Here is a 27965-nt window from a genome sequence, read left to right on the forward strand (position 1 = left end):
AGATGAGAACTGTAAGTTCTGATTTTCCGTGCTGTTGAAAATCACAAGCCAGGAGGTAATGGTTGTCGTTTAGTCCCAGCTTTTGAGAGACAGAGGCTGGCAGATCTCTTTGAGTTTGAGGATAGACTGGTCTACAGTCCCAGGACAGCCAGGGATACAGAGAGAGACCTTGTCTCAAAAAAAACTAAAAATTGCATGTTCCCAAAAAAATCCTTTCCCACAACCCTCAAAATGTATGGCGAATCAGTGAATCCCCTCCCCCTCCTCATTTTGATACCATTTGGATAACTGATGCTTATATGTTTTTTAGTCATTTTAACCACTGGGATGGCCTATTTGAATCTGGGCATAAGGAGTTCCCCTTTTTTCTAACATAAGCTGCTAAAAATAGGTGCCACTTCAGAGAGTCTAAATACCCTGGGATTGTTGGCGCAGTGCCTGATCTCTGTGTGCAGCATTCGTATGTAGGGGCCGTAGGAGATTCTTATGGGTTTATACTTTGGCTCTCAGGCAAGGGTGCACTGATGGTCGTACAGCAGTCATCATAGTCACCAGTGCTGAACTGGTGGAACAAACATAACCAGGAACACCGCATGGCCCCTCCAGTGTGACCACTGACTAATTGAGAACTATCGCTAATAGTTACGGAACTCGGCTCTATCCCTCTCCTTGGCTGGTAGTTACTAGATGGGGCAGGACAGTTTAGGAATAGTTGGTGAGGACTTTCTATCCCTGCTTAACTGGGACCGTGGCATTGTTAGACTCCTGTGACCAAGTTGGAGGGCAAAGATAAGATCGAGCCTGATTTCCTGAGTTTCCTGTGTGGCTTGAAATGGGTTGAAGGTCAGGGAAGAGGACAAAAAAACAGCTTTGGAAAATGGAGGCTCGTGAGGACAGTGACTTGCTGATAGGAGTATCCTATCCGACCAGAGATGTCTAGAAAGGAAGACAACAGGCTGTCAGGTTAACTGAGCATTGCTCCAAACAAGGGGACTAATTAAGGCCCTAAGTAAGCCTTTTATCTGGTCCAGGAGGGATAGAAGCCTTTTATATGTGTATGAGTATTTTGCCTCCATGTATGTGTATGTACCTACCACATGTGTGTTTGGAGGTCAGAAGCATCTGATTCCCTGGTATTGGAGTTATGGATGGTTGTAAACCTCCACGTGGACACTGTGGCTTGTACCTTTGTCCCTTGCAACAGCTACTCTTAACTGATGAGACATCTTTCCAGACCAAATTATAAATTCTTCGTAAGATGTTGGGTGAGAAAGCTTATGGGGTTTGATTGCATCTGCTCACGTTGCAGCTCAAAATCGACTGTCAACTCCAGTTCCAGGGGATCCGATACCCTCTTCTGGCCTCTACAGGCACTGCACGCATGTGGTGCAGACATTTTTTAAAAAAATATTTTTAGTATTCTCAAATCTAGAAAAATCAGATAGGCAAGGAAAGCCAAGACAGCCCATCCCCCCCTTTGACAGTCCAAAGTTTGAAGGTCTCTGCCTCTTGGCTGGCTTGCCAAGAGGCGGATTCCATAGATGTCAGAAGCAGTCTAGTGTTTGTATAGGCATTTCGTAGAGCCACTGCATGACTGGTATTTGAAGAGGAGCCAGGCTGGCTGCACTAGGAAGAAGCCGCAGGGGCTCTACAGGTAGGAAAAACCATGGCACGATGCTGGAGCTGATGGGGTGTGTACAGATGGGGAGGCCCGGCTGGCTGCCTCTACTACCTGACAGTTCTGCCTCCTCCGAGCAGGCTCCGCCAGACATCCGTGGCTAGCCTTCTACCCTGCGCAGCGAAGCAGCCCTGCCCGAGTACTTGAGCATGTTTTTATTTATTGGCTGTTAGGCTAGAACCGGTGCGTTCCCTATTAAAGCAGCATTGGCCATTAGGGGGCGCAGAGGTGCCCCACCATTGAATAACTCGGGAGGGGCGTGGGGTTGAAATTAAATTCACGGCGGAAAGATCTAGACCTGGGAATTAAAGGATCAGAGCTGGCCTAAGCCGTTCACTACAAGGATGGGTGACTGCGAAGGCACCAGTGGCTGTACAGAAGGAAAGGAAATTTATAGCCCGTCCTCCTGCAGCTGCTCCCTGCTCCCTGCTCAGCATTAAGCCTGTGAACGGTTCACGGATGAGGAGCAGAGGACCGTTGCCTCAGTTTCCTGCTCATCTACCTTGTATCAAGTCTTCCGTGGTGTTCGCAGCAGTGAGGCAAAGGTCCGAGACTCCCCCTCGGGCCTCGGGTTCTGGAATTCTGGAGAGTCGGCCCTTTTCTGTCCTTAGGAGAAGAAAGGCCTGTGGCGTCGGGGCCAGATGTCCTCCCCAGAAGCCTTGGGCCTGGGCCGGGCGGAGTCTGGGATAGTGTTTGAATCCACTTCTCAGCGGCTGCGGCTGACCCACCTTGAACCCACACCACACAACCGGGGCTCCCCTCTTCCTTCGAGAAGGCCGCCCTGCTTTGACTCTGCAAGCGGCATGCCAAGCTTGGAGCGGGCCATTCTGGCCGCAGAAACAGGGCTTTTATTGTCGGGTCTTAGATTTAGGTTAGTCCCCCATTCCTCCCTTTTCACCCCCAAAGAACGACACCTGCGCGGGAGGTATGACTCGGGATAGTGGTTCCTTCTTACTCCCAGGGCTGGTTCACGAAGGACCACGACTTCTCCGACCCCAATCTGAAGAGTAACCGGGTAGAGGCCGCCGGATCCGGCTGTTCGAGCCCGGGGAGAGCTCTCCTCCCTCCCCCTGCTGCGGGTCACTTGCGCGCCGCGCCCGGCAGGACGGTGACCTCTCCACCCCTTTGAATGCCCCGCCTCCTGTCCAGTCGGTCTCCACCCCACCTCCCCATCCGCACACCCGCTGACTTGGGTTGGAGCCACCCTTGTCAGTAGCCTGGTTCCTGTGCACATTCGGGTTGCCGCCGCTCACCCATAGCACCTGTAGACACTGTGTGCCCAACTGTCCCTGAGTGCTTCGGGCCAAGGAGGGCCATGATTCTTCCGGCCAGAACCCCCGAGACCAGCTTGCTGCGGGTTTTGTTCCTGGGACTGAGTACCCTTGGTGAGTCAAACACCGGGTCTGGAGGGGCTTTGATCAGGTAAATCCGATCCTAGGGGGGACTTTAGGGAGTGGGTCTGAAGGGACTTTTGCTCGACATTCTTGTCTTTCCTCATTACTCTCCACTTCTGGGCATCACTGGTTGGTGCTACACTTTCTCCCTTCTATGGCTAGAACAGCTTTTAGCTTTGGTGTGGTGTGTGGTGTTGGGGAGGGGGGACAAAGGCATCTCCAGGCAAGACCTTTGGGGTGAGTTAAGTTATTCCTGTCTACTCTCCACCCCCACTCATCACAGCTGGATAAGCTGAGGCACTGGATGAGACAGTGACTAAAGAGCTTAAGGACTTAGTTCCAGTCCCCCCACCCCACCCCACATTCAAGCTGATGTGAAAGATCCCTGGGGGAAATGCCTGGTCCTCAGCCTTGACGCAAGTGCTTCAAGCAGTACTTCACGTCCCAGCGTTTCCCGCACCAAGTTCCTTTCTTTCCCTCCTGCTTCCTGCCCTGGAAATCAAAGGGAATGCCCCCAAAGCCTGACCATGAGGTCATTTGGACACAGGAAATTCGGGAAGAGGTCAGTTGCTCAGACTAGTCATACAGTGCATTTTCAGGTCTGCCATGATCGTACCTTTTCTTAGATCCAAAGGAACAAGGAAAGCAGGGAGAGGGTACCAAAGGGTCCAAGAGGAAGGAACCCTCTGGAAGCAAGTGCTTGGGTGAGCTGCCCAGGACAACTAGCTTGAGCAGGAGCTGAAGGTGGTCCAGTACCGTACCTGGAGGGAAATAACTCAGTAGGAACTTAGTCCATTATAAGCTGTTCCCCCGGGGCTGTTTTACTGTCTGGGTTGGGAAGCTTCTGCTTTAATTCCTTCCTTGGGCTAGAGGATGTCAGAGCAAGTAAGACCTGGAAGAATGTAGAGGAAATTCAGTGGCATTGATGGGGCTTTCCTTGCTCGGTTGCATGCACCGGTCGCTTTCAGCTTGGTCTGTGCCCGAGTGAAACCTTAAGGTTCCCAGATATGAGTCTCATGAGCTTCCGCCCTTTGCTCCAACGCCTGGAGTGTTTCCTGCTCCTTCAGTTTCTTCAACCTCAGCTTCTGTTTCTTTTCTGCATTCTTCCTCAACTTGACCCTTACTGGGTTGGAAAGGGCAGTGTCAGCCTCCAAGCAAGGGAGGAAAACCTGAGCATCACGGGCTGCCTGAGCATCACGGGCGTCCTCCGCACCTCACCTTTGGCCCCTTCCTTTTTCCCTCCCAGTTTTGAGTTTGATTTTGTCATATTAAAGATCCAGAGCCTGAGATGCTACCGATGCCATGGAGGTTGCCCTTCTTGGCCTCTGGAGGGTTAAATGCGTTCGCTTGCTGCTCTAGGGGAAGGCACAATGCAGCAAGGCCCTACTGCTCCAAGTGCTCTTTCGTGGCTCAGAACTGCCCCTGGAGCGTGAGAAGCCCACAAGGGGAGTTTCTCAGAGAAAGAGGGAGACTAAAAATAGTAGCCCTGGGGAGCAGGGCCCATTCGCTCTGCTTAGGCCCTTGGCCTGCTCTCTCCCTTTGGTCTCAGATTGGGCCAAATGATGCTATTCTTGAGCAGATCCCGAGTCCTTCATTGGAACCCAGCAACTCCCCATTTTTCTTCTTGCAGCATCCAATCACAAAAAGATCTGATCAGTTAGGGGGTTCTTCTGTTCTGAGTGACGCCAGAGCAGAGGGCTAGGAAATCTCAGGAGCCCCTTGCCCACCTCGAAGCAAGTGTGTCCCTCGCTGCATCTCACTTCCCACTCCCAGCCCCTGCCCCTCACTTTGCAAACTGCGAGTGCAAAACCTGCAAGAGGCAGCTAGGGCGCCCTTGGGGAGCGAAGCTTGAGTCTGGCTGATGATAGACACGTTCTCCTCCTTACCGGCCTTTCAACGAGAAGGCTGGGGAGCGCGGCAGCTGCCTGGAGGCTCCAGACGCGCCTGGCGGTAGCGGAACAACCTGCGGGAGGAGTCCCTGGTGGGAGGAGGACCTTCTCAAGGCGGGGTTATTTTTGCCAGCAGAGCCTCCGGTCTAGCTGCCCTGGCTTCATTGTCTTCTGCCTTATCGGCGGGCGCAAGTTTCCTGCTCCGACTGCAGGGACCTACCAGGAAATATCAGGGGTGGGGGATGCCACGAAGGACAAGGAAAAGGGGTGGGGGCCTTGGTTAAGACGTGGCCGGGAAACGAAGGGGGAGTCGTGCATCCTGGCTCAATAGAGTTCTAAGTCTCCCCGCCTTCCTCCTGGCTTTGCGGGCGCAGATAGTCTGGGGCCTCCGAGCCTCGGCTGCTCGCTCGCCCTCCTCAAGGTGGTAGCTTGTCCTGAGTGCAGAGTGCTATAACACGGGAAGAGCAAGACTCAGGAAGAGAGCTACCGGTGTTCCCAGGCTCGGCTCTGTACTAACCCAAAGTTATTTTCCCAAAAGGCTTTCACTGCATGACCTCTCGCTTCTCCGAAGGGCAGAAAGCAAGTGTTCGGGGCACTGTAGTGTCATCACTGTCCCACTTCCTCCTCCTCAACGCGCGTTGGGGAAGTTTTGTACTTATGGGAAGATTACCTCTCATCCTGAAACGTCCTGCAACCCAGAGGCATTTCACTGTAATAGCCAGGACGCCCCCAAAAGGGTTCTTGAGGGTTAGATTGGGACTCAGGCAAGTGTTTTCCTAGGGGAGCCGACTCAGTGCGACTAGGATTCCTCAGGTCACCAGCAGGAGCGGGAGGCGGCTCTCTCGGAGTTCTGAACGAGCAGCGAAGTTAATGAGTAACTGCTTCTCGCTCTGCCATCCGGTTGCGAGCTCGGGCGTCATGTGGGTTGGCATCTTCATTCTTCCTTGCCTTTCACCAAGGAGACTGGAGGAGCAAGCGTGTGGCGTGAGGGTGTGGGTCAGAAGCAGGTCTGCTTTCCTTCTGGAGTTGTCCTTTTCTGGAGGTGAATTTGCTCAGACTCTGTACCTCAGGATTAGAATGAATACATAGAAATGTGGTCCCATCCCTACTCTAGACACAAGACGTCGGAGTGAGCAGAAGCAGGACCCTGGGAAAGAGGTCTCCCGGCACGTCCCAGGCTTTGTCCTCGTGAGACATGTTTTCTCCTCGAGCGACGGAAGTTAGGGCGGCTCCATCGGCTGACCAGGGAGCCCACCCTAGGAGCTAACAGTCTTCTATGCTCTGTGTTTCAGCTGCCTTCTCACTGGCTCAGATGGAGCTGCACGTGCCCCCTGGCCTCAACAAATTGGAGGCGGTAGAGGGGGAAGAAGTGGTGCTCCCCGCCTGGTACACGATGGCACGGGAGGAGTCTTCATCCCACCCCTGGGAGGCGCCCTTCCTGATTTGGTTCTTGGAACAAGAAGGGAAGGAACCAAAGCAGGTGAGGGGAAAATCTTAGCCAATGACAACCTAAGGGTGTAGGGATGAGCTGGCAGAGAATGTGGATGGAGGACAATGTTACAGGGAAGAGAAGACGGGCTCACAGTATCCATGTTGGCTCTCATTGTGAAACCCAGGATACAAAACTGTGGTAAAAGTACCTGTGGGAAAAGCACAGAGGCACAGGGCTTGGGGGTGGGGTGGGGTTCCGGGGGTGGGGCTGAGGATAGAAGAGACACGTCGTGAATAAAACACAACCTTTTCCTTGTTGGTCTCATCCTGTGTACCCGGCTGGCCTCAAAACTCAGAGGTCTGCCTGCCTCTGCTTCCTGAGTGCTGAGATTAAAGGCAGGGGGCGCCATGCCCGGCTCACCAATTTCAAAAGCTCCACATGCTGTGTGCTGACATTTTCTGGGCTTGAGGTTATCAAATACAGGCCACATCTCTTCCTGGATCCATCTGCCTTCCAGGCAATACTCCTTTGCTTTTAAACAGAATTTCTCATCTGTCGCCACCCTCCTCGTTATCAATCTCCAGCAACATGGTGTTTGTGTAGAGTGGGTTTGTACAGGCCGTGGTGCTAGTGCGGAGGTCAGGCTTAAACTTTCAGGAGTCAGTTCTTCCCTTCTATCTCTATGTGACTTTCAGGGATTGAACTCAGATCATTAGCCTTGGTCCTTGATGGTATGCTTCCCCCCAGCCCCCACAGAGAGCCATCTTGCCAACCCCAAACCCCTTAATTTTTTTATGTCTGTAAAAGACAGTATGGCCTCCTTCCATCCCTTGGTGTCTCCGTTCCTCCACTCAGTGGTGCTTTTTTTTTTTTTTTTTTTTTTTTTCCGGAGCTGGGGACCCAACCCAGGGCCTTTGCGTTTGCTAGGCAAGTGCTCTACCACTGAGCTAACTCCCCAACCCCTCAGTGGTGCTTTTATCCGGAAGCTAATGAAACCATTTTCAGATTCTTTCACTGTACAGATTCCTTGCATGATCTTGGAAAATGTATTCAGGGAAGTCATTTAATCTAATCATCTTGGGTTTTAGGTTTGATTTTCTCCTTCCTTCCTTCCTTCCTTCCTTCCTTCCTTCCTTTCTTCCTTCCTTTCTTTCTTTTTCTATCTTTCTCCCTCCCTCTTCCTCCCTCCCTCCTTCCCTCCCTCCTTTCTTTCTTTCTTTCTTTCTTTCTTTCTTTCTTTCTTTCTTTCTTTCTTTCTTTCTTTCTTTCTCTTTCTTTCTTGTCATCATCTCTCTCTATAGTCCTGGCTGACCTGGAATTCATTACATAGACCAGGCCGGCCTCGAACTCCCAGAATCTGCCTACCTGCCTCTGCTTCTGCCTCCCAAGTGCTGGGATTGCTGGAAATGGAACCTAGAAATTCCTCAATACACCAGGGCAAAGCAGGCACTCTTGATCAATCCCCATTTAAATTTGTGTGTGTGTGTGTACGTGCATGTTTGGATGTGTATGCATGTTGATGTATTTGTGTGTGTGTGTGTGTGTGTGTGTGTGTGTGTGTGCACGCTCATTCGCAGGACAGAAGTCAACCTTTGTGGGTGTCATTCTTCAGGCACTATCTATCTTGGTTTTGAGACAGGGTCTCACATTAATAGCCCCGAAGCTCACCCACTGGGTTATGCTAGCTCACCAGCAAGTCCCAGAGTCTACTTGTTTGTGACTTTCCAGCTTCAGAGTTATATGTGTCCCACCTCTATGATCCCATATCAACTTCTAGAATATTTGTCAGGAAGGAAAAAGTAAAACAACACTGGCCAGTACAGACTTTGGAGATATAGGAAGGGGTTGAGGAGAAAGTCAGTTCTTAGAGCAAAATAGCCTTGAAGGGGAGATGCTTTACGGGCTCAATAGCGGAGAAACTGGAAGTGTTTTAGTCTTTTTCGAATGTAGCTGTTTTTCTCATTCTGTCTTTTCCATTTCAACACGCTCGGTGTGCTAGGTACTGTACTGACCCCGTGGAAGACGTTTGTGAGGAGTGTGTGGGACGTTTGTGAGGAGTGTGTGGTGTTCCTTCCAACCTGTCAGATGCTGAATATGACTTTGCTGTTCCAATCCTGTCCCAACTGTATCAGACACTACTATACTTGAATGGTGAAGAAACTGCACGGTGCTGTGAAAAAAAATGTTCCACGATGTTGAGATTTTGTTTGTTTTGATTTTTAAACATGAGTTCTGAGGTCAGAGACCGAGCTATCTTCCCAGCTATACCTTATTCTATTACGGGGTTGAGGGGGGGGGGTCTGGTTTGTTTGTTTGTTTGTTTTTTTAATGTGACTTTGAAAGGTAGAAGAACCTTTAGGTTCTTAAGAGACGCTCCACAGTCCACGTGGGAACTGCTTGGAGGTGTGCATGGGTGGGTCAGAAGACAGGTTAATGAAAGGTGGTTCAGGTCAGAAGGCTGTGTTCAAGTGAGGAAGCAGTGAAGGAGTCCATTCTGGAGGGGGAAGACACGCTGAGCCTGACACCTGGCAACAGATGCTGACAATAATGACAGCTGCATTGGAGGCTACTAACCGATCTCTTGTCCCCACTAGGTCTTGTCTTATTTCAAGGGTTCCCTGTCAAATAAACCTGGAGTAACCCTGGTCCACTCCATCTCCACACGGAATGTGTCGCTGCACCTGGAGGCCCTCCAGGAGGGAGACTCTGGGACCTACCGCTGTTCTGTCAATGCGTACGACAGTGACGGCAAAAATATAGGCCACAGCATCAAAACGATAGAGCTCAAAGTGCTGGGTGAGTAAGAAGGGCACATCTCGGGATGCTTTTCCTTGCCAGGACAGGGAGGTGAAGCAGGGCTCCCTCTCAAGTAACTGAGCCTAAGACTTGGGGATGAAATGTGGAATGTTGAGCTGGAGAGACGGCTCAGTGGTTAAGAGCACTGACTGCTCTTCCAGAGGTCCTGAGTTCAAGTCCCAGCAACCACATGGTGGCTCACAACTATCTGTAGCCCTCTGGTGTGTCTGAAGACAGCGACAGTATACTCACATACATGAAATATATAAATCTTAAAAAAAAAAGAAGAAATGTGGAATGTTTAAAGAGATTAGGGGAGTGGAGTGGAACCTGTGGGTCCTTAGAGTATGGATTTTAACCTGCCTTCCCTTCTCTAGTTCCTCCAGCTCCTCCATCCTGTAGTTTACAGGGTGTACCCTATGTGGGGACCAATGTGACCCTGAACTGCAAGTCCCCAAGGAGTAAACCTACTGCTCAATACCAGTGGGAGAGGCTGGCGCCATCCTCCCAGGTCTTCTTTGGACCAGCCTTAGGTAAGGAAGTTCCTGGAGGTCTCTGAAATGGTGGCTGAAGATGAGGAAGGATGAGAGGTACCTCACAGACTGGACTGATGGGAACAGGCTCTACAGAAAGGGACATGGAGAGATGACATGTTAGCAGGTGCTACGCTCAATGCTTCAAGAAATGTGTATATATACTCTTACTGAGGTCTGGGACTGAACGTCCTGATTCAAGTTCCTGTCCTGCAGCTCAGTAACTTGGTGACTCTTTTCCCCCATTCTCTTGCTTGTAAAATGAGATTTATACACTCCAGCTATAAAAAATAAATTGGGAGGGATTTTGTGTGTGTGTGTGTGTGTGTGTGTGTGTGTGTGTGTGTGTGTGTGTGTGTGTGTGTGTGTGTGATGTGGTGTGAGATACTGGCAAATTTAACTCAAGATCTTGGACATGAAAGGGAGGCACTCGGGCTGGAGAGATGGCTCAGCGGTTAAGAGCACTGACTGCTCTTCCAGAGGTCCTGAGTTCAATTCCCAGCAACCACATGGTGGCTCACAACCATCTGTAATGGGATCTGATGCCCTCTTCTGTTGTTTCTAAAGACAGCTACAGTGACTTATATATAATAAATAAATAAATCTTAAAAAAAAAAAAAAGAAAGGGAGGCACTCTACCACTGAGTCACACCCCAAGATTCCTTGGTTTTTTGAAACAGACTCTTAATATATATATATATATATATATATATATATATATATATATATATATATATATATATATATATAAAAAATGCTGGCCTCAAACTAATGATCCTTCTGCCTCAGCTTCCTGAGTTTTAGGAATATAGACTGTGTTCAGCTACTGGAATATTTGAAATATGAGTCATTAGATGACTTTAAGGAGGTCATTATTAATTGCTGAGGCTTTGCAATGGTATTTTGACTGTATAAAATAACAAGTAATTTTTTGTTGCTTTTTTTTTTATTGCTTTGTTTTTGAGACAGGGTCTCATGTCTCTTCTATGGCTGTTCTAGAACTTAAAATGTAGACCAGACTTACTTTAAACTCACCGAAATTTGACTGCCTCTGTCTCCCAAGTGCTGGATTAAATGTGCACAACACTACACCCAGCTTCATGGATAGTGTTTTTGAAGATACATTTTGAAGTATCATTTTAAATACTTTAAGCAAGTTTATTATTATTATTATTATTATTATTATTATTATTATTATTATTATTGTGTGTGCACATGGCAGGTGTGTATGTGTGCCATGCTTGAGGACAACTTTGTGGAGCTTGTTTTCTCCTCTCACTTTGGTGTGGGTTTCAGGGGATTATAAACGCATGTGGCCAGGCGCAGGTGGCAAGTAACTTCCTCACTGAAGCATCTCACTGGCCCCAGAGTATTATTTTAAAACGTCAGTGGGGGGAAGAGGGATAACTAAAAGAAGTACAGCAAAATGGTAACCACTACTGGGTGTCGGTGGTGGATATAAATATTTTTATTTTTCCCCTTTCTACTTTCCACTGGACCATTTTATTTTATTGGTGCTGTAGATAGAATGCAGGGTCTTGCACTAAACTTCAATTTTACTACTGAACTAAACCCCTGGGACCCATTTGACTCCTTCCCTCCAATGTAGGCTGAGTGTAGATGCTTGAGGTGTGTGGAGGCCAGCTGTCACCCTTGAGACAGGAGCTGTCTACCTTGCCTTGTGAGAAAGGGTCTCTCCCTGAGATCTATGCTTATTGATTTAGCTATGGTGGCTGGCCAGCATTTACTGAACTATTTCCCTAGCCCCTAATCCGAGCACTTTAATAATTATATAACAATTTTTAAAGGGGCTCAATGAATAGGTTTCTTGTGGAGGAAAAGTAGGTACAGAGCTTAGGTCAGGCTCAGCAAAGAGTCAACAGCCAAACGGTCAACATACATAGTCTGTCCATACTTCTCAACCCCAGTGGCTGAAGAGTATTATCCCCAATTTGTAGGTGAAGGAGTGGGGACCCACAAGGGTCACATGGGCATTTGGGATAACAGCTCTTCCAGTTTTTAGTCAAATGTTCTTTCTGTCTGATCATCCTCCTACGTGGCCTTCCAGAAACAAATGTCAGAATGATGATTTGGTTTTTCTACATAACAACTTTTGTTCAGAGATCAGTTGGGACCGTTGAGGAATAGAAACAGAGCAGGCATTGAGCTAGCCTGTCTGCAGAGCCCAGGGTGCTGCCAGATTCTTCCTGCCCATAAAGCCAGAGAGGCCATTCCAGAACTGGGGCATGATATATATGTTTGGGTTTTGTTGGTTTGTTTGTTTAATGGAAAAGGCAACCCTTGGATTGACAGCTAACTTGGTTCCATAGATACCGTCCGTGGATCTTTGAAGCTCACCAACATTTCCACTGCCATGTCTGGAGTCTATGTCTGCAAGGCCCAAAACAGAGTGGGCTTTGCCCAGTGCAACGTGACCTTGGATGTGATGACAGGTCAGTAAGGGGTAAGTGTGGTGAGGCAGTTTGGTCAGTGGGTGGCTTTGCAGGAAAGAAGAGGTCTGTCTTCTGTGGCTTCAGCTGTTCAGTCAGTGTCTAGCCATTTTCTACTTGGCAGCCAGCCAAAAGGGCAGAATGTCATGGTGATAGCTGAGTAGTGGAACTTGAGTGAATAGGGAACAGATAAATGTCCCCTTTCTGACACTAATGCTTTTTCAGGGTCCAAGGCTGCTGTGGTCGCTGGAGCAGTGGTGGGCACTTTTGTTGGGTTGGTGCTGATAGCTGGTCTGGTCCTGTTGTACCAACGCCGCAGCAAGACCCTGGAAGAGCTGGCCAACGATATCAAGTAGGTGTCCCTGACCCTTGAGGAGGTGACAACTCTTCAGACTTTTCTCTGGCGTCTGGGAATCCAAACCACTCCCATTTTTAATAGAGAGATGGGCAGTGGGCGTAACAATATTCTTACGGGAAGATTTAAAGGGAGGGGGAGAGAGAGGAGGAGTTGTGAGGAGGAACAGTAAGGCAGGCATGTAGAAACTCTTCTCCCGTTTCTCCTTTTGGCTTCTGATGTGTTACTTATTTGATGACCAGGGAAGATGCCATTGCTCCCCGGACCTTGCCTTGGACCAAAGGCTCAGACACAATCTCCAAGAATGGGACACTTTCCTCAGTCACCTCAGCACGAGCTCTGCGGCCACCCAAAGCTGCTCCTCCAAGACCTGGCACGTTTACTCCCACACCCAGTGTCTCTAGCCAGGCCCTGTCCTCACCCAGACTGCCTAGGACGGATGGGCCGCCACCTCAGGCAGTGTCCCTGACCCCAGGTGGAGTTTCTTCTTCTACTCTGAACCGCATGGGTGCCGTGCCCGTGATGGTACCTGCACAGAGTCAGGCCGGGTCTCTCGTGTGATAGCCCAGGCACTCGTTAGCTACATCTGGTATCTCACCTCTCTGGAAAGGTCTCCTGTGGCACAGAGGACTGAATCTTGGGAAGATACCCACGCTCTAGACCTCCAGTCCTTTGCCCCTACCTACTCCTATTGTTGGAACACTGGGCCTCACTAAGACCAAAATCTGGGTCAAAGGACACAAGGAGGAAACGGAACTGAGGTTGGGGGTTGGGGGTGAGGAGGCTTCACTTCCTCCCTGCTTCTCTCTATGAAGCCAGATGAATGCTGCTGAGATTGGCTACCCTCCAAGGGCTCTGGAGGAGACTGCCGGTCAGTGATGCCCCTGGCTCTGTGATCTCTACAGCACCCTTATCTAACTCGTCCTTCGCCATTCACTTCATCTCCCTGTATTAATGTAACCTGTCCTGCTGGCTTGGCTGGGTTTTGTTGGAGCAGGGGATAGGGAAGACATTTTAAACCTGACTTGAAATTGATGTTTTTGTTTTCGTTTTGCAAGTTTCAATAAAGATACATCGAATTTACATGGACAAGTAATCAAATCCCTTTTTTTTTTTTTGGACAACTAGGACCTCTCCGAGTTGAGTTACAGGAGGCTATGAAATAGATCCTACCTATTCAGGTTGTGCGTCCAGGAGGCTTTACACAACCACAGGACTTACTAGCTTGTAGCTCTTCTGCAGTCTGTAGAAGGGCCATTCATTGTCATATGGAAAGAGAAGGCACAGAGAGCCTGAGGCTAAGGAGCCCCTAACCTATTCTGAGCAACGAGGAGGTGGTGCTGAATGGGGTGGGGGTGCTTGCTGCTGGAACTCTGGGACCCTGGGCTTGGGCCTCCGCACACTTCATGGTGTCTTCCTCTCCAGGATGGAGGAGAGGGACCTCCCCCATGTTTCCTACCTTGAGCCATTGGATCCTTAATTAGCATACCTTCCCACCCTTTGGTAGCAGGCCCCTTTTTCATTTGAAGAAAGACATCAGATGCTGTGTAGGTTGATGTCCTAACCTGTTCTTTCCTACCAAGGGTGGGGTCTTCAGATCTCAGTTTCTCTGTCCCTAGTGCCTCTGGGAGTGGAGAAGTGGGTATAGTTTTCCTGGAGAGACTCATACCCCAGGCAAGTGGTGGGAAGAGGATCTCTGAGAAGTCCAGGACAACTCCTGGGGCACATGCTTACTGCCTCTGGACATCATTATCGGCCAGTCAGCATCAGAATGCCTCTCTCCTGCTAAAGACAATTTCCTTGCAAAGTGCCGGTTCTGAATCCTTGTCTTTAGGGTGCCCACCCCAAGCCCAGCACCTTCCCTAGGGTCTGATAGCTTTAGAGGTTGGGTGTGGGGGAGGAAAAAATTATCCTAGAATCAGGCTCGGAGGAGGGAGGAGCATTTTTCTTACCGCCTCTGCCCTTGTTTGCTCTGAGATAGCCAGTCTCTCTCCAGCCCAATACGAGGCGGTTGCCCTTCGGGCTTTTCTAGACCCAACCCCTTACATCCTTCAGACAATAGAGGACAGGACCCTGAGACAGCTGTGGCTATGGCCTGGCCCCTGGTGGGGGCTTTCCTTTGTGGGCACTTGCTGGGCTTCCTGTGCTTGAGCGGTGAGGAGAGGCTGGGTGGGCAGGATCAAGGAGAGAGCTGGGAGCAGGGCAGGACTTCCCAGGTTTGCTCAGTTCCTGCAGCCCGGAACTACTGTGCCAGGCTGGGAAGGAGGCATTGAAGGCTGGGAGGGGAAGACGGAGGCAAACTAATGAGTTTGGACCCTCTCAACATCTGAGGATTTACCATTGCAGGAACTTTTCTTGTTTCCTTTTCTGCCAATACATCCTCATACCTGGCCTAATCTTGGACCTTTTACCCACAAAAAACCGGGTTGGTCTGTGGGCTCCTCCCTCCCGGAAACCTCAAGTTTCAGGAGTGAAAGGGTTGAAGAGGGGGGGTTGTGCTGTGGCAAAGGAGGCCCCAGCCTCCAAAAAGCCACAGTAGCGTGGGACAGACCCTCCAGATCTGTGTCGTTGGGGTCCTCGGTGCCAGGGCTAGCTGTGGAGGTGACTGTACCCGCCGAGCCAGTGAGCATGCCAATGGGCAAGACGGCCGAGCTGAGCTGCAGTTACAGCACGTCGGTGGGCGATAACTTTGCCTTGGAGTGGAGCTTTGTGCAACCTGGGAAGCCCATCTCTGCATCTGCGCCTGTAAGTTGAGGGCAGGGTGCCTTCTGGGGTTGGCCAGGGACAGAGGGTTCACCCAATCTGAAGGAAGGGGAGGACTTCAGCCATTTTGGCCTTACATTTTCTCTTCCTCTTCTACATAGCTCATGAGTTCCAACTCTTCTAGGCAAATGTAGCCTGGTTCAGCCACTAACTTGACTGAACACGATGGTGTGGTTGATAGTATACTGTTGTCTTTTGCTGCCTGGCAGAAAAGGGGTCTTATATACCTTGGGCCTCTTCTTAGATTCTATACTTCACCAACGGCCACCTGTATCCCACTGGCTCTAAAGCAGATCGGGCCAACCTTCTCCACAACCCGCCCACAGGAGGACTGGCTACCCTGAAACTGACTGACCTCCGCCCCTCAGACACTGGAACCTACCTCTGCAATGTTAACAACCCACCAGACTTCTACTCCAACGGTTTGGGGTTAATCAACCTTACCGTGCTGGGTAAGGCATACTGTGGATGCACTAGCCACTCTCCTACCCTGACCCTGCCACCCAACCCCCCCCCCACCTCTAGTCTTGATATGCAGGCCAAGCACACAGAGTTGCACTGGGAGCCTCAAGGAAAAAAAAAAAATCACTCTACTCTAGATGGTCACACTGTAACACTACAACTCCACCCCACAGTATCTCCCTTTAGGGCTTAGTATCTGTGTGTGTGTGTGTGTGTGTGTGTGTGTGTGTGTGTGTGTGTGTGTGTGGGAGAGAGAGAGAGAGAGAGAGAGAGAGAGAGAGAGAGAGAGAGAGAGAGAGAGAGAGAGATATTAACCATATATGGGGATGTTGAATCATAACATAGTTCACTAGCTCCATCATTCAAGAACCTCCCACTGGTAGCTCAGATTTGGATTCTGTCCCACCTAATGTCAATGACAGAGAAGAAAAGTGGCCATCAGAGGAACAAAGCCTGGAGAACTGAGTACCGTGTTGTGCTCAGAGCTCCCACCTCACCGTTTATATGAAAAACAAAAGGCCCAAGATGCGGTACATGACCCATGCGTCCAAATATCTGAAGAGCCTTCGTGTGGAGGAGAAATTATAATTTCTCCTTATGGACCCAGATGCCAAGAAGTGGAATCAATCTGTTGACATTATAGTAACAGTGTGCTTGGGCTCGGCATGAGGAAGACCTTTCTAGGACTCAGAATTCCCAGTAGTGGGAAATCACTGAGTGGTAGAGACCACTATTTGACAGAGGTAATGAAAAAGGAAATGTTGAACTCAATAGGTCTGCGGTTAGAGGATTACTGAGGTTCTTCTCTCTCTCTCTCTCTCTCTCTCTCTCTCTCTCTCTCTCTCTCTCTCTCTCTGTGTGTGTGTGTGTGTGTGTGTGTGTGTGTGTGTTTCTTTTTTTGCAGTGCCCCCCAGTCACCCCTTATGCAGCCAAAGTGGGCAAACCTCTGTGGGAGGTTCTGCTGCACTGAGATGCAGCTCTTCTGAGGGAGCACCGAAGCCAGTGTACAACTGGGTACGTCTTGGATCTTCTCCTACACCTCCTCCGGGTAGCATGGTTCAAGGTAAGAGTACAGGGCATTGAGAAGACGAGATTGGAGACTTAAGATCTGGTCTCCATATCCCATTCCCCATATCTGTTATGACTAAGGCTCGTTTCTCCCTCCTTTCTTGTATTGATGTCTTCTTGTCTTCCTGCTGGTGCTTAGGAAACGTTTCTCAAGCTAAATGTCTTCCTAGATAGTATAGAAGAGAGTAGAGGGTGGGGGGCAGGGCAGTCTTACGCTTCCTCCTTGTTTACTTATTATAGATTTGTTCAGGGTCACAAGTTTCTTCCAAACTTCCTAGAGAGACAACTACAGTAGCTTGGACTGGTTCAAACATCTGGTGGGGTTCTTTGGAGGCGTAGATCTAGAAGGCTTAGCTTCCTTTTGTTGGTCGCAAATGCCCTGTTTCCTTGTGTAGTTACAGTCCCAGTGAACCGCTCTATCCAGCAAATCTCCTCCCTGAGATCATTTCCTGATGTGTTCTCTGCCTTCCAAGGCAGAAGAGTTGAGAAAAGCAGTTGCCTCAGCTTAGATCTATTCTAGAGGATGAATGTTTAGTCATTAAGACTTTCACTGCCACTCAGGATCTGAGCTCATTCGGTAAGTGAATGCTCCACTATCCATTATCACCTCCCAGGATATGCAGCCCCTCCTCTGAGAAGGCAGAAGTGCTGGGTGGCAAGGACGCACAAGAGGCAGGGACTTTGGAGTTCCTCTCTGGGTCTTCTCAAATTACTTCCTTTCTGAGCCAGGATTCTGACCAATGAGGTTAAACCTTTCTTGGTAGATTGTTTTAAGGACTAAATGCATTGAGCTTTTGTGGTATTAGGATGGACTCATTGTGAGTTGAATACACGGTAGCACACGTCCTTCTCACTCTCTAGATGAAGTGTCTGGCCGGCTCATTCTCACCAATCTCTCCCTGACCTCCTCTGGCACCTACCGATGTGTAGCCAGCAACCAGATGGGCAGTGCCTCCTGTGAGCTGAACCTCTCTGTGACTGGTAGGGGAGGCTGGGCAGAAGCCTGACCAAGGGCTTGGCGGGGGGGGGGGGGAGATTATATGAGGCTATCTGAAGGTGGGCAAAAACTTCTACAACTCTGAGGGTCTTTTCTCCCTAGACTCATCTGAAGGCCGAGTGGCTGGGACTCTGATTGGGGTGCTCCTGGGTGTGCTGCTGCTGTCGGTCGCTGCATTCTGCCTGATCAGGTTCCAGAAAGACAGAAAAAAGGAGCCCAAGGAGACATATGGGGGTAGTGACCTTCGGTGAGCAGGAGATCTGGGGGTGGTGCAGAGAGGGAAATGAAAAAGATGGAGCTCCAAGTGGATGTCTTCAGACTTTGATGTTGTTAAAAGCCTCCAAGGGGAGGGAGTTCCTGCTTAGCCCTGGCACAGGAAGGAGGGATTGATTCATAAGCTGGGATAGGGGGATAGGGATGGCTCAGTTTGTTGGACTCTGTGTGTGTGTGTGTGTGTGTGTGTGTGTGTGTGTGTGTTGGGATATCTCACTTAATGCATTTAAATACATATCACCTAATGCATTTAACTATAGACCACTTACCTAATACATTTAGGTATATACGTCTCACACAGAGACAATGGGGGAGGTGTATGGGGGATGCCAGGGGTTTCATTTGTCTTGAGATTATTCAGAATGGGGCAAACACAAAAGGCCAAAGCTCTCTTTGTTATAGATTTGACACATTAGCTGCAAGGCAGGGCATAGCTCAGTGTAGAGATTGGTGTGATATTTCTCTTTCTTTCCTTAGATAGGGTCTCATTAGGTAGCCTTGGCTGGCCTGGAACTCTCTGTGTAGACTAGGCTGGCCTATAAGGATTAAAGGTATGCACCACCATACCTGATCATTTCTGTGTGTGTGTCTGTGTGTGTGTGTGTGTGTGTGTGTATGCATGTACACATATGTACATGCACATATATGCTTGTGTAGGTTGAGTGTTCAAGTATCTGGTCAGAGTATAACCTTTTTAGGAAGGCTGTCTCTCTTATTTTTACTTATTGTCATTTATTACTATTGAGTGTTTATACTGGACGTGTGTGAAAGGGTGTGTGTGCTCTGTCACCCATGTGGAAATAAGAGGGCAACCTTCTGAAGTCATTTTTCACTGATCTGGAGCTGGCCAAGCCAATCCCAGAGATCCACCTGTTTCTACCTCTCCAGCTCTGAGATTACAGGCTTCTGTCTGATTTATTTTATGATAATTCTTGGGGTTGGATTTAAGGTCTTCCTGCTTAGAAATGAAGCACTTTACCCACTGTCTTAAAATGTGGCCTTCAGATGATTAGACAAACCCACCAGGAACTTGTTTAAATACTCTGATTTAGGCCATTTTCTATGCCTCACAAAGTGTGTGTGTGTGTGTGTGTGTGTGTGTCAGTGGAGATGGGGGGCCTGGATTTCCTTCACTTAAAACAAAGTTCACCAGATGAGTCTCAGGTCAGCAAAATTTAAATGTCCCCGAGTTAGAGGACGACAGTTGCCTGAGGGATGTTTCTAGCCTCTGTATGACTTTGCTTGTATCCTTCAGGGAGGATGCCACCGCTCCTGGGGTTTCTGAGGAAGCTTCTGTGAGAGCAGACTGTAGCAAAGGGCTCCTGGAGAAGTCTCCGGCTGCCAGCACTGTGACCACCACCAAATCCAAACTCTCTATGGTTGTCTGATTTCTGATCGCTGACGGTGGTGAGGGGGAATGTTAATAATTAAAGCCTTTAGGTACCGTGCTGCCTCGTTCTCCTTTCTAGTGGTGAATTCCTCTTCGGGGGGGCCCAAAGAGTACTATCAGTAAAGGAAGGAAGGACGGAATTTGAAATCCCAGAGATGGTGCTGCAAATAGGAAGTTCCGGCTGGGTCAAAGGGAGAGGCTTCAACCTAGATGTCTTTGTATCGCTCCCACCCTTTTAACCCTCGCCCGCCCCCACCCTGTCTCTGAGTTTTGGCTTGATTAAATGAGATTTGTTCTGGTTTCTGCTAGTGCCTTATGCAAACCGCTGCTCCTCTCACTTCCCACTCCCTCCCGCCCCCCACCCTGCACCCTCTGAACACTTAGACATTCCTCTTTATTGTTCACATTCCAACCCAGTATGGTAACATGCACACGCAGAGATTAAAAACCTTCCAGCCACAACCCCAGGAGCCCAACGGGATAGAGGCTATAGGGTCAGGGCTGCGGAAGACTCCTCCTGCGGGAGCCAGCCTCCCAGCGCTCCGGAGGCTTTTGCATAAACAAAGGAGAGCGGGAGGGGCTGCTCTCAGGGCTCGTTCTCAAGAGAAAAGGGGTGACAGGCAGGTGTGGGATAGGACTTCACTTCCCATTAGAGCAAGGGACGTCGTCAGGTAACCATGAAAAACACTTCCCCTCTTTCCTAGCCCCAGGTTTAGGAGGTTGAGGTTAGGTTAGGGTGCAAAGGCGCGGGGCTCCCCCTTTCGTTGCCCACAGAACGAAAGGACTTGGTGGTTGCTTTTCTTTTTTTTCTTTTTTTTTTTTTTTTTTTTTTTTTTTTGAGAGTACTTGGGCGACGCATTGGGCGCCCTCTGCAGTACGCGCAGCGAAGCGCACCGAGGCTGCGGAGGCAGAGCTGCATGCTGGGCGCGTGGACAGGTGGGCGTGAAGCAAAAGGACATTTTTGGGAGTATGGGGTTTGGGACGAGGGTGGAGAGAAAAGGCGAAAGGAGACCACGTTAGACTGAGGAGCTAAAAAGGGCACGGACTTGGCTACGCCACGACGAAGCCAGCCTGGGAGAGGGGAATCTCTGGGACGCGGCGGGGAGAGGGGAGGGCTCCTGAAGCTGGCTGGTTGGTGGGAAGGAGGGGCTCACAAACACAGTAGGGAAGTCTTGTCACTGCGAAGGGGACGCGGCATCCGACTCTCCTCTGGAACTGAGGAAAGAGAAGGTCTGAGAATCTGCTTTCTGCTGGCACCAATTTCCCCCTCCCTTTCGGGGAGTGTCACCCAGACCCCCGCCCCGCCCCAGCTCACTGAGCTGAAGTGAGCCTTAGGGGCAGCTATTTGAGTGAGCCTCCCTGTGCTTATGGCCGTCGGCCGCGCTTGTGCAGTCAAATGAGGGTGACTGATTGTGAGTACGTGTTGGTCCAGGTGTGTCACTGCCCCAGCCTCAGGCGTCTGGACATACCAGAGGCCTTCGCAGTTTTGTTCCTTGGCACGGAGGGGTTCAGGGTAGCAGAGAGAAGGACTAGGGGCCTGGGTCATTTCTACCACCCAGCATACTCCCCTGCAAACTCTGCCCTTTGGTTACCTTCTAAAACGTTCAGTTCTTCGGTCCAAGGTGAGGCAGACGAGAGGGAGGGAGAAACAGGTTAGCTCTTGGCATATCACCATCCTTGGCTTCCTACCCACCTGTGTTGGTGTTCTAGGTCCCCACCCTTAACTCCCTTCACCATCTTCTCCACTCCCAGCCCAACCTTAGACTTCCCAGCTCTTTCCTGCTTGGAAGCCTCCCACCTCTGAAGCACTCCAGCCAGCCTCACCTGGCTTAATCTCCGCTGGGGCCGCCGCCCGCGCCTCCCCGGGCGCCCCCAGCTCCGCCTGGTCCCCCGGGACCGGGTCCCTTCCGGCCACACTCTCCACTCTTTATCTTCTTCCTTGCCATGTGGCCCCGAAAACTCGCCTGGATTTTGGCTGCAGCGGCGTTGGCTCCGGGATCATCCAACGGGATGTCTAGAATATCGTCGTCTGGCTTGGAGCAGGCGCTCTCCTGAGGATGGGGCAGGTTTTTTTGTTTTTAAAAATGGCGATAAAGCCCAGACACCGAGGGGATGGGGATGATAAAAACCAGACTCCCAGGAAATGGGGTAGGCCTAGGGCCCTGTTGGATTGGGGAGGACTTGGAGGGTGGCGGTGGGAGTAGTAGAGAGGGAAGCCTCTGAGGGCTAGCACACCTCCGAGGGCTAGCAGCCACCAAGAAGGTTCTAGGCTAGTCGGACACAGGAAGAAGTGCATGGGAGGATGGAGAAAAGAAAGCCAGCTAGCCCCGTTCCAAAGTAGCCTTTAGGTTCAGGGGTCAGCCCGAGTTGAGTAAAAGTTGAGTCAGGAAGAGCAGAGAAAAAGCAGCAGGCATTCCTGGAAGTGACCACCCTTTGCTCTTAGATGATGGCGGACAGCTCAGAAGGACCTCTTTTTGTACAGGATTCCTCAGGGAATGCACACACATATCTGCGACAGAGCAGTTTTCTCCAGAGCAGAACTGCACCAGAGCTCAGTTCAGGAGAAGATGGGGCCACAGCTCCTGGAGTCAGCCAGAGGCCCAGATGTGGTGTTCCCATTGGGCCCGCTATTTCCTATTGTCTCCCAGGTTGGACTCAAACACCCCAAAGAGGTAAAACAACGGTAACTGAAAAGGAAGCAGAAGTCAAGAAGTTCTTTCCTCGTGTCCTTATGAGAAGAAAAGAAGACCAATGGCTACCGTTTAAGCTTTTCCCTTGCCCCAGGTGCAAGAGCTCTGTTTTCCAAGCATTTTAATTCTCCCTCAACAATAAAGATGGGGCACCCTTTCATTCTTTCTTCAGTTTACCATGGTAAAAACTGATAATTAGGAATGTAAAAAAAAAAAACAAAACACCCTAGCTGGGGTCTCAGACAATTATCGATAGCTGATAGATTTGAACCTTATTATGCCAAGTTCCGGAGTTTATTTTAATGCCTAAGAAAGGAAACGTAACCAGCTAACCAGCTCAGCTGTACTCTTGGAAGGACTGTGTGGTCTTGGGAGCTTATGTGAGCTTTTCCAGTCTTAGTCTTCCATCTGAAAAAAAAATCACGATGATAGTATTTGCCTCTATGGGTTCTGGAGAAGAATAAATTGAATGGCTCCTTGAAAGTTTCTGGCATACTCTAGTTGATTAGCAAACAGTAGCTAAGCTTCGATTGCCTTGTAAAACAATGAGGCTATGTAAAATGGTTGATTCTGTAAGCCGAAAGTGGTCCTATAACAACGATCTCACACAGATCATCCTAATAACACGTCACGTGCCACAATATGTTTAACCAATGACACAACACATACGTGATGGCAGTCCCCAATTATATTGATGATTACCACTGTAGCCGTTTTACATTACATACATACCATGTAATATTGGAACCATTAGGAAGTCGGCTAATGACAGACACATCCCTCAAAACATACTTCCGTCACTAAGGTGGTTTGATATCATCAAAGCCACCTCTATGGCCCAGGGTTCCTTCCTTTCCCTTCCTTTCATTTACTCTTACTCCTGCTGTTTCTGAGTGCTGGGGATTAAATCTACGGCCTTGTGCGTGATGAGCAAATGGTCTACCATTGAGCTGCATCCCTAGACAGAAGGCTACCTGTACTCCAGCAAGCCGTAAGCTCATGAGAAGAAAAGAAGAAGGCTGATGGCTACCGTTCTTATTCCCTCTACCTACAGGTCGCTGCGGGCATATTTTCACGTCCAGCTTCTGTTCCTCTGTCACCCTGCTCTAGGTGAGAGTAGAAAAGATTGGGGCCAGGTACGGTGGTAGATTTCTGTATGCTCATTCCTATGGAGTGTTGGAGTTTGAGGAAGGGAGATCAGGTGTTTGAGGCCACCCTGGGCTACATGAGATCTTTTCTCAAACACACCACCACCACCACCACCACCACCACCACTATCACCAGCACCAGCACCACACCACTACAAACAAAAATAAAGAAAGGATTTGGAAGCTGATGGAATCAATTTTCAGAGGCTTCAGATTGTGGAGGGGATGTTGTTGCTATGAGGCCAGAGGGCCTAGAAGAAACCTCCTATGGTTTCTGGGATTTTTGTCATTTTTTGACCATGAAAAGTTCACTGTCTTTCTCTTCTTTCCTGAGGTGGCCAGGATCTCACATTGTCAGTTAGCTTTTCTTCTGCCTCACTCTGGCCATCAGCTACCTTCTTGTCAGAAACGGGCAGGATGTGAGTGAGGATTCAGTCATCTGTCTCTGACAGGGTCACCCCAGGGGCATAGTTTTTTTTTTTTTTAATGAGTATGCCTGTCTTTTTAAAGATTTAGTTTATTTATTATGTATAAGGACAGTGTAGCTGTCTTCAGACACACCAGAAGAGGGCATCAGATCCCATTACAGATGGTTGTGAGCCACCATGTGGTTGCTGGGATTTGAACTCAGGACCTCTGGAAGAGCAATTGGTGCTCTTAACCACTGAGTCATCTCTCCAGCCGGGGGGCGGGGCATAGTTTTTAAGTGTAATCTTTTTTTTTTTGAGTCAGAGACTCATCATGAAGCCATGGGTGGCAGTCAATTTGCTGTGTAGACCAGGGTGGGCTTGAATTTCCCACAGTTCTCTTGCTTCTACCTCCGGAGTGTTGGGAATACAGGTGTGGCCGTCCATGCCCAGCCTGTAAGCATAGCTTTCTATTCCAGAAGCCCAAGGCAAAGTTTACAAAAGACTCCCCCTCATCGTGTTTCCCCAGCTGCTCTCATTTCCTGGGCCTCAGAGTTCCTTAATTTGTGCTCAAGATGCTTCTGGATTGATTTAAACACCATCTCAGGGAGTGTAGATGGATAGGCCTAAAACACCCTCTGTCTTCTTGTCCTTCTTTGTTAGCTCCGTGGCTCTTTCTGACATACTTCACGTAAGATTCAGATCAACCCCTTTGGGTTTTCTGATTCTCCGAGTGCAATTCTCTCTTTGGGATGATACCCTCAGGAAGTAGGTTTTTTAGAAAGAGGACAGCGGGTACAAAAACCCATTACAGATCCCGGATGCCCTCTCCTTGGTCTTGCCACTGTTAGAGGATGCGGTGGTTTGGGTGGTTGGTATTTTTCTCCAACCACCCTAAGACCTGACCTCATCACCACCCACCACAGATGATGCAGAGATACAAAGCCTGGCGAGACAAACAGGGCCACCCCCAACATGGCCTAGCATAGGGCCGTGCTCTTCTGTCCTGCTCTTCTCTTGAGTCTATTCCATGCCCCTCTGGCTGATACCTTAGGTCAGGCTGCTCATGGCTGCCCATAGGCAGAACTGGAGGCAAAAGCAATCGGAATCTGGGAGAAGCCCATTGGTTTTGGGGCTTGGGCAGCTGCCTCTTAAAGCCAAGACTGATGGTCCTTTGTGCCGAGGGGCTCTGAATGAACTGGGGATGTCTGGGAGTGGGGGGATGTACTTGTCCAAAAAGGAGGAGACATGGATGGCTACCCTTTGCCTCTGAGAATCTCATCTTCTTCACGGCCAAGCAGAACTTAGCTCAGGTGAGCAGTATCCTCCAGCTGCCCAAATCCTAATCGCTTGAAGAACTATGCCTGTCAGCTGCCTGCACTAAGTGCTTGGGACATTTTATGCTATGAAATCCCCATTTTAGACGTCAAGAAACAACCCCAGAGACATTTTGTAACTCCCCCAGGTTGCGTGAGATGGCCTGCTTCAGAATTTGTACTCTAACCCTCCCCCTCAGGGCAAGTGGCTACTTCTCCCCTGATAACTGGCGTGCAGTCACTAGACCACAAAGAAGAAAGGAGTGGGCTATCCAAACAGTTTCCTTTCCCTTTCCCTGTTATACAAAGGCAGGAAAGTCATGTATGTTTGCTACGTCAATCAGCCACTGGAACAGCAAATAACAGCTCCTTTAAGAACATCCCCTGATCTGCTTTCTTCTTCCTCGTTTCTCTCTAAGCTTGCTTACGGAGGGGGGAAGAAGCACGCAAGGCAAGACTAGATTCTCCCCAAACACCAGGTAGGTTGGTCACAGACAAGAATCCCAGAGTACCAGACGAGGAGGCATACCGTTCCTTCCACAGCACAGGGTTGCCTGGTAGCAGCCCTGCCCTATCCCAGTCCTCCACCCTTGTTGCCCCCCTTTGCCTTCCTTCTGCCTCCCTCCAACTGCACAGACCTCGACTGATGCTGACTATCGTCTGGCCCTTTGGTCCAGTGGACTTGGGACATGAAAACGGAAGACTGTGTCAGGGCCCAGGGGAGGAGGTGCCCCTGGACATTCAATACCTCTGCTAGCCCTACTGGGTGGGTAGTCCCTCTTCCTCTAGGGGACACTGATTCCAAACACATCAACCACACCCTCAGCTACCATCTATCAGCATCAGTTATGTGTGTGTCACCACGCACCCCCAATGGCTTCCTGGGTACTCATAAGCACGAGTCAGGAGAGACAAGGCTGGGACCCCACATCTCCCTCTCTTCATCCTTCTCCTGTTTCCTAGAGTCTTCGCCCATTCCTGTCTTCCCCACTGGCCACTTCTCCAGATTCCTTTCCTCATCCTTCTTGGCTTCTCACCCTTTTCTTTCCTGCCTAACAGTTACCCTCCTCCCCTGTTGACTCATATCTTATAATCTGCCATCTATTTATCTATCTTTTTTTTTTTTTTTATTTAATGCAACACTGCTGGGGATAAGGGGCTCTTCCTCAGTTGAGATTGAAGACCTGCACCTCCCCTTCCTAGCCAAAAAGTGATTCTTGGGCTCAGCCTGTAGCTCAGAAGCAAAGTGCATATTTAGCAGACATAAAGTCCAGAGTTCAATCCGCAGCACCCAAAATAAGTAAGTAAACAAGCAAATAAGCAAACAGACGGTTCCCCGGAGAATAACAAACAGCTTCCTTGGACCAAGCCCTAGTCAGTGTTCTTCAAAGGGCGGGGACTGTATGTGATTGGCATGCTTCTTTTTACATATTTTCCCCCTGGTTTGTACATTTACTGCTGTGAGCATTTACGGTAATGAAAACCAGCGTGCTTCAAAGAGGGATTGGAGGGCAGTCTTTTGAGAGAACAGGGCTCCACACTTGTCAAAGGTGCCTATTTGGGGGGGGGGACCACATCTCTAAACCCCCGTTTGTACAACTGTAAAAGACCTATGTACCTGGGGTGATCGGGCACACTGACAGCTATTATTGATTTAATAAGAGTTAAAATGTCAACAGTGGCTTGCCCCTAAGTTCTTACTGCCTCCTGGCACTCAGACATCAGGAAGTGTCACCTCTTAAGAGAAATGGGTTACTCCTTCCTTCCAAACTTATTTATTTATTTATTTTGCATATTGTGGGAGAAAGGTGGGGTTTCTGCTGTGGTTAAGTAACCTCTGGCGTCTTTAGCCAGACCGACAGAAAGGGAACACCAGGAGTTTGGAATAAGTAGTCTTTTCCCGGAAGATGGGAGGCTAATAATGAGCAAACACATTTTATATAGGTCTGGGTCACTCAAATCCTTTAGCCAGCTAGGAGCGAGTCCTATGCCGGATGCCTTCATACAAGAGCTTTTAACACGATCTGCTTTGGCTATAGGCACTAGCAGCATCCAATTTCCGTGTAGGTGCTGACACAAATACTTCCTCCCCTTGCGCACAGGGCCCTCTTCACGGTCACTCACCCAGCACCCTCCAAAGGAGAAGGTCCTTCTCAGAACCATACTGACTAGGCTTTTTGCTGCCCATCACCACCACCAAGACCAGGGTGGATTTTCCCCGCCATCGCCACATAAGGGCTTAGACGATCATCTGAGGGTCCTGAAGATCTTGCCACAGTCCGCGACCGCAGTAGTGGGATAGGAGATCGTGTGGGGGCCAAAAAAATACCAAGGGAAAGGACTAGCACACCGCAACTTTCCAGTGTCTCCATGGGGGAAGTTCCACCTCTCGTCTAAGCAGCAGCTTTCCTGCACGAAAGCTCTGTTCAGCTCCGGATCCAACCTAGATTGTCTGGCCCCTGGGCTCTCAGACGCCCCCGCGAGCTGGGGAGCATTTTCCCTAGGGCTTGGCTCAGATCAGGCAGGTGCCTTCCACCATCCAATATATCTCAAAACCATCCTTCCCCACACAGCTCCTAGGTCTTCCGCACCTACTTCCATCCCTCCCTCACCCCCAGGGGTTCTCGGGCGCCCCTTGCCCCAGACCAAGCTGAGTTCAAGTATGGACTCACCGTGCAGCAGTCCATTGCCGGTGTTGAGGGTCCTTGGCTGGGGTGGAGCCTGGCTCAGAGTGGGGGTGGGTTTGTACGATGCTGGGTGGTAGCTCAGGGGCTGTCGGGCACTCCCGGACCAGCACAGAATCGGTGCAGAACCAGCCTCTCTCCTCTTGGGTCCGGTCTCCCGCGCTCCGCAACTCTTGCGAATGTAACCTGAGCCCTGCGGCCTCAAAGCCAATCAGGAGACACTTTCTGTAGGGTGGGCGG

General features: G+C 49.7%; 3 protein-coding genes across 4 annotated transcripts; 2 read left to right on the forward strand and 1 right to left on the reverse strand.

The window, feature by feature from the left end:
* Positions 1–2878: 2878 nt before the first annotated feature.
* On the forward strand, positions 2879–13623 carry Esam (endothelial cell adhesion molecule). 2 transcript variants are annotated; one of them, XM_032910438.1, is made up of 7 exons: positions 2879–3063; positions 6254–6441; positions 8988–9189; positions 9567–9722; positions 12053–12175; positions 12398–12524; positions 12770–13623. In XM_032910438.1, the coding sequence occupies exons 1-7, from the start codon at positions 2994–2996 to the stop codon at positions 13086–13088; spliced, it is 1185 nt and encodes a 394-aa protein (XP_032766329.1). In that variant the 5' UTR covers positions 2879–2993; the 3' UTR covers positions 13089–13623. The 2 variants fall into 2 exon arrangements, with proteins under 2 accessions (XP_032766329.1, XP_032766330.1); XM_032910439.1 differs by lacking the exon at positions 2879–3063 and adding an exon at positions 5751–5968.
* Positions 13624–14491: 868 nt separating this feature from the next.
* On the forward strand, positions 14492–19781 carry Vsig2 (V-set and immunoglobulin domain containing 2). Its single transcript, XM_032909898.1, has 7 exons — positions 14492–14681; positions 15115–15272; positions 15535–15742; positions 16657–16815; positions 17682–17801; positions 17920–18064; positions 19346–19781. Exons 1-7 carry the CDS (start codon positions 14618–14620, stop codon positions 19476–19478), a joined length of 987 nt encoding a protein of 328 aa, XP_032765789.1. The 5' UTR covers positions 14492–14617; the 3' UTR covers positions 19479–19781.
* A 72-nt stretch (positions 19782–19853) lies between these two features.
* Positions 19854–27933, reverse strand: Nrgn (neurogranin). The gene is made up of 4 exons (XM_032909899.1): positions 27714–27933; positions 21305–21531; positions 21073–21090; positions 19854–20695 (listed from the first exon to the last, which is right to left on the reverse strand). Exons 1-2 carry the CDS (start codon positions 27726–27728, stop codon positions 21310–21312), a joined length of 237 nt encoding a protein of 78 aa, XP_032765790.1. The 5' UTR covers positions 27729–27933; the 3' UTR covers positions 19854–20695; positions 21073–21090; positions 21305–21309.
* Between the last annotated feature and the right edge of the window lie 32 nt (positions 27934–27965).

Source organism: Rattus rattus, chromosome 8, assembly GCF_011064425.1.
Source record: "Rattus rattus isolate New Zealand chromosome 8, Rrattus_CSIRO_v1, whole genome shotgun sequence".
NCBI lineage: Eukaryota > Metazoa > Chordata > Mammalia > Rodentia > Muridae > Rattus > Rattus rattus.